The 6,079-nt window shown below is 43.1% G+C and overlaps 1 protein-coding gene across 1 annotated transcript; it reads right to left on the bottom strand.

The window, feature by feature from the left end:
• Positions 1 to 2,269: 2,269 nt before the first annotated feature.
• LOC138883573 (uncharacterized) lies at positions 2,270 to 3,749 on the bottom strand. The gene is made up of 3 exons (XM_070164268.1): positions 3,675 to 3,749; positions 3,306 to 3,542; positions 2,270 to 2,644 (listed from the first exon to the last, which is right to left on the bottom strand). The coding sequence occupies exons 1-3, from the start codon at positions 3,747 to 3,749 to the stop codon at positions 2,270 to 2,272; spliced, it is 687 nt and encodes a 228-aa protein (XP_070020369.1).
• Positions 3,750 to 6,079: the final 2,330 nt, after the last annotated feature.

The raw sequence follows: 6,079 nt of genomic DNA, 5'->3' as shown, positions 1-6,079 counted from the left end.
ATAATAATATGAAGTTCTAATTAAGCATGATATGTAGAGATAACAATAAAACTCAGAATAGGAAATAACTGAACAATGCTTCACCACATTTAAGAACCCAAATTACTTTCCTTATTTAAAACAAATGATCTCTCAAACATTGAAGCTATACCAATTATAAAAAGGGGCTTTCAGTTCTATTATCACAAACAAAACTCCACCGAGGACGTTCGGCCCGATCCAACATAAATGTAAACTGTGCACTGCCGAGGGTCGATCGGCATGAACCATCGATGCATCTACTAACTTGTCGAGGCGATCGGCCCGCTGCCATGAGAGTAGTATAAGAAATAACCCTGCTCGCGGATCATACTTGCAACGCGGTTAAATATAAATTTATCAATAAATCATAACCTTTTCTTGATTCTTTTCAAAATAAAGACAATTCAATTTGAAGCTTTTAAATCCTTAAAAATCCTCAACTTAGTTCCATTTGATACAATTAACAAATATAATCAAGTAACGGTATCCACAAGCATGGTGTAAACCTAAAACTACCCGAACATAAACATGAATAGTAGATACATACGGACTCTCATTACCTCGTGCGTACGTAGTCCCCCCACAAATAACAACACATATTAATTAAGTTCACCTATGGGTAAATTCCCTTTTACAAGGTTAGAAAAGAGACTTGCCTCATCTCAAACCCTCAAATCTGAGCTGAACAATCCAAAACTATTCAAATAGTGTAAAAATTAATCAATATATGTTCAAAAGTTTATATTCTAACTATTTAAGTGATTACCCAACCCAAATTGCAAGATACCTAAAATTCACCGCCAGGTCTACATGCCCGGGGTTCTGAAATGTTATGAAGAAAATTGTTACCCATAACCTCAGGAGCGTAGATATATGATTTTTACTAAGTTCCATAACCATTTTTGTGGTAAAATCCCATTTTTGTTAAACCCTAGGTTTTTTATCTAAACCAATGATTTCTACCAATTATCATATTAAAATCTACCCACAATCTATGTATTAACCTCATATTAAGTAGAAATTACTTATCTCACAAAGTTAGGGCGAAATACCCTCCTTAAAAGCTCTCCAATCGCCCAAGTGTGGAAGAAAATGTGATAAAAATGGCCTAAGTCCGTATTAAATGAACCCCCACTGCCAAGCAACTTTCACACCTGCGGTTCATTCGCCGCATCTGCGGCAAGACCTTCACAGGTGCGCCTTTTCCTCACCTAGCCGGGCTCCGCATCTGCGGATACAAAGGAGCCGCATCTGCGAGCCCATTCTGCTCCTGCGACCATAGTGCTCGCACCTGCAGTCTCATAGGTGCGTAAATTCCTCCGCACCTGCATTGCCTGGGCTTTCTTCGCATTTCCACTTCTCCGGCTCATGGCTCGCTCCTGCGGCTGGCCAAGTGCAAGTGCGATTATGATAGAACTGGGGAGCTTCAGCTCTTGCTCCAAGTTTCCAACTTGGTCCGAGCCTCGTTCAATTGCCACTCGGGGCCCCCCCTGAATGGACTCACAAGTCTGGAATGATAAAACAGACTCACTCGAACTCTCAGAATGCCCGAAACAATATTAAAGCTAAGAATCACATGCCAAAACTAATTGAATCAAACTTATGAACTTCAAGTTCTTCAATTTACTTTCAATGCACCGACACGTACTTAAACTATTCAGAATGACACCAAATTTTGCGTGCAAGTCTTAAATGACATTACAGAACTATTCTTGGTCTCGGAATTCCGTTTGGACCTCGATATCACCAAAACCCGCTCCAAACCAAATTTAAAGAACTTCTAAAACCTTCAAGAACCAACTTTCACTATTAGGCATCGAAACACTCCCGGGTTATCCAAAACCCGATCCAAACATATGACCAAGTCCGAAATCATCATACGAACCTATTGGAACAGTCAAATCCCGATTATGAGGACATTTACTCAAAATATTGATCGAAGTTAAACTTGGCTTTTAAGCCGACCTTAAGGAACCAAGTGTTCCAATTTTCAACCCGAACCCTTCCAAATCCCGAACTAACCATCTCCACAAGTAATAAAATAGTAAAAGCATGTACAGAAAGTCTTATTTAGGAGAACGAGGTTCTAGAAAGCAAAACTACCAGTCAGGTCGTTACATTCTCTACCTCTTAAACAAACGTTCGTCCTCGAACGAGTTTAGATTCATACCTGAAGTGCTGAATAAGTGTGGATATCTGCCCCGCATGTCCTCTCCCAGGTCTCCACCTTGACTAATTGGCCCCTCCATTAGACCCTTACTACGGAAATCCTCTTGGATCTCAACTGGTGATCCTGTCTAGCAACAATGGCAACTAGCTCCTCCTCATAACCCAAGCTCTCATCTAGCTGAATAGTGCTAAATTCTAACACATGTGACAAGTCGGTGTGATACCTCCAGAGCATAGACACGTGAAAAACTGGATGAACCTCTGATAGGCTGAGAGGTAGATCAAGCTCATAAGCAACCTCCCCAACTCGCCTCAACACCTCAAATGGGCATATAAACTTGGGGCTCAGCTTACCCTTCCTCCCGAATCTCATAATACCCTTCATCAACGAGACTTTCAAGAGAACCTTCTTGCCTACCATAAAGGACAAATCACACGCCTTCTGATCCAGGAACTATTGTATTTGGACAGTGCTGTAAGAAGTCATTCCTGAATCAACTTTACCTTTTTCAAGGCATCATTTACCAAATAAGTACCCTATAATTTAGCCTCGCTGGGCTCAAACCACCTAATGAGAGAACGAAATTGCCGACCATATAAGGCCTCAAATGGAGCCATCTCGATACTGGACTGATAATTATTGTTGTAAGCAAACTCGACCAAAGGCAAGAACTGATCCCATTGTCCCCCAAAGTCAATCACACATGCTCTGAGCATGCCTCCAAGATCTGAACTGTCCGCTCCGATGTCCCATCGGTCTGTGGATGAAATGCAGTGCTGAGCTCTATACGGGTCCCCAACTCACTCTATACGGCTCTCACGAAATGCAAAGTGAACTGATGGCCTCTATATGATATGATGGAAAGAGGCACCCCATGCAACCGAACTATCTCCCAAATATAAATCTGGGCCAACATCTTTGAAGTATAAGTAGTCACAACCGGAATGAAGTGTGCCGATTTAGTCAACATGTCGATAGTGACCCAAACTAAATCAAACTTTCGCAAGTTCCACAGCAACCCAACTACGAAGTCCATAGTAATGTGTTCCCATTTCCACTCTGGTATAGTCATCTGCTGGAGTAAGCCACCTAGTCTCTGGTGCTAATACTTAACCTGTTGGCAATTTAGGTATCTAACTACATACTCAACTGTGTCTTTCTTCATCCGAAGCCACCAATAATGTTGTCTCAGGTCCCGATACATCTTCGTAGCACCTGGATGAATGGAATATCGAGAACTGTGTTCCTCCTCTAGAATCCTCTCCCTTAAGCCATCGACATTAGGAACACATAGACGACCCTTGAGTCGCAGGACACCATCCTCGCCAATAGAAACTTCCTTGGCACTACCCTGTAGTACCGTCTCTCTAAGAACTACCAAGTGCAGATCATTAAACTGTCGAGCCTTGATTTGCTCCAATAGTGAAGACTGGGCAACAACACATGCAAGAACTCAGCTGGGCTCCCAAATATCCAACCTTACCATTAGGTTAGCCAAGGACTGAATGTCCAAAGCTAGTTGCCTCTCATGTGCTGAAATGAATGCAAAACTACCCATACTCTATGCCTTCCTGCTCAAGGAATCCGTGACTACATTAGCCTTGCCCGGATGATAAAGAATAATAATGTCATAGTCCTTCAGTAACTCAAGCCATCTGCGCTGCCTCAAATTGAGATCCCTTTGCTTGAACAAGTGCTGCAAACTACATTGATCAGTGTAAACCTCACATGGCACCCCATATAGATAATGCCTCCACATCTTAAGAGCATGAACAATCTAGGCCAACTCAAAATCGTGTATAGGATAATTTTTCTCATGGGGATTCAGCTGACATGAAGCATATGCAATAACTCGCCCCTCCTGCATCAATACACAACCCAAGCCAACACGTAAGGCATCACAATACACAATATACATCCCCAAACCGAAAGGCAACACTAGAACTGGTGCTGTAGTTAAGGCCGTCTTGAGCTTATGAAAGCTTGCCTCATAATCATCGGTCCAATGGTACTGAGCACCCTTCTGGGTTAATCTAGTCAATGGTGCTGCAATAGATGAGAAGCCCTCCACTAACCGGCGATAATAACCTGCCAACCCCAAGAAACTCCTGATCTCGGTCACTGAAGTAGGACGAGGCCAACCCTAAACTGCCTCAATGTTCTTGGGATCGACCTTAATACCCTTGCCTGATACAACATGCTCCAAGAATGCCACAAAAATTTAACCAAAACTCACACTTGGAGAACTTAACATACAACTTCTATTCCCACAAAGTCTGGAGCACTAATCTCAAATAATGCTTGTGTTCCCGCAGGCTACGTGAGTAGATAAAGATGTCATCAATGAAGACAATGACGAACGAATCAATATAAGGCTTGAACACCCTGCTCATCAAATCCATAAATGCCGCTGGGGCATTGGTCAAGCCGAAGGACATCACTAGAAACGCATATTGACCATATCTAGTACGGAAAGCAGTCTTCAGAAAATCTGAGTCCCCAATCTTCAACTGATGATAACTTGACCTCAAGTCGATCTTAGAGAACACCCTAGCACCCAACAACTGGTCAAACAAATCATCGATACGTGGAAACGGGTACTTGTTCTTGATGGTAACTTTATTCAACTGGCGGTAATCAATGCACATCCGCATTGTTCCATCTTTCTTCTTCACAAATAACACTCGTGCACCCCAAGGTGATACACTAGGCCTAAAGAACCCCTTTTCTAGTAACTCCCCAAGCTGTTCCTTCAACTCCTTCAATTCTTTCGGAGCCATACAATACGGTGAGATAGATATAGGCTGAGTGACTGGAGCTAAGTTAATACAGAAATCAATATCACGATCTGGTGGTATACCTGGAAGGTCAGAAGGAAACAAATCGGTGAACTCCCACACTACTGGCACTGAATCAATCGTTAGAGACTCTGCGGAAGTATCCCAAACATAGGCTAGATAAGCAAAATAACCTTTCTCAACCATATGTCGAGCCTTCAGAAAAGAGATAACCCAACTAGATGTACTGACAGACGAACCTTTCCACTCCAATCTAGGCAACTTTGGCATCGCTAAGATAATAGTCTTGGCTTGGAAATCAAGGATGGCGTGATATGGGGATAACCAGTCCATGCCCAGGATGACCTCAAATTCGATCATATCAAGTAACAGAAGGTCCGCTCTAGTCTTCTAACCACATAATATGACCACACAGGATCCATAGATCTGATCCATAACCACAGAATCGCCCATAGGAGTGGACACATAAACAGGAGTACCTAAGGACTCACGAGGAATATCCAAGAAATGAGCAAACAGAGATGATACATATGAATAGGTAGATCCTGGATCAAATAATGCCGAAGCATCCCTACCGTAGATAGAAATAATACATGTGATCACGACAACTGGTCTGGTCGGAAAAGCATAAAATCTAGTTGGAGCGCCAGCTAGCTAGCCTCTACCTGGCTGAATAATAGTTGGCTGACCTCCACCTCTAGGAAAGCCCCTACCCGTCTGTCCCCCACCTCTGGGTGGTTGGACAGCTGGTGCTGCAATCATAGGCTCATAACCCTGCTCTAATTCTTTGCCCGAAGTTTGGGACATGTTCTTTTCATGTGACCCAAATCTCCACACTCGTAACAACCTATTGATACCATAGACTGCTTCCCCGAAGTCTGACCCTGATGGACTGAATATCTACTAGAAAAACCCTGAATGGCCGGTGGGCGGTATGAACACTCTGGTATGACACTAAAATAGGCACCGGAAGAACCTTGATAAGTTGGTGGGTGATAAGAACTCGCTTCCATAACACTAAAATACGGTCGCGCCGGAGAACCCCGAGGAGGTGGTGGTGCTGGATATGTGGGCCTGCTAGGATGACCCC

The sequence above is a fragment of the Nicotiana sylvestris genome, chromosome 12 (genome assembly GCF_000393655.2).
Source record: "Nicotiana sylvestris chromosome 12, ASM39365v2, whole genome shotgun sequence".
NCBI classification, from domain to species: Eukaryota; Viridiplantae; Streptophyta; class Magnoliopsida; order Solanales; family Solanaceae; genus Nicotiana; species Nicotiana sylvestris.
Note: the sequence above shows the minus strand (reverse complement) of the source record. Positions and strands in the feature narration are given on the sequence as shown.

Bases quoted from the DNA above. Each gene is read 5' to 3' on its own strand.
- LOC138883573 (XM_070164268.1), bottom strand. From the start codon at position 3,749: ATGGGTAGTTTTGCATTCATTTCAGCACATGAGAGGCAACTAGCTTTG. The intron at 3,543-3,674 runs GTAAGGTTGGAT...ACGGTACTACAG, and splicing joins AGTCCTTGGCTAACCTAATG to GGTAGTGCCAAGGAAGTTTC. The intron at 2,645-3,305 runs GTTAAGTATTAG...CAAATACAATAG, and splicing joins GATACCTAAATTGCCAACAG to TTCCTGGATCAGAAGGCGTG.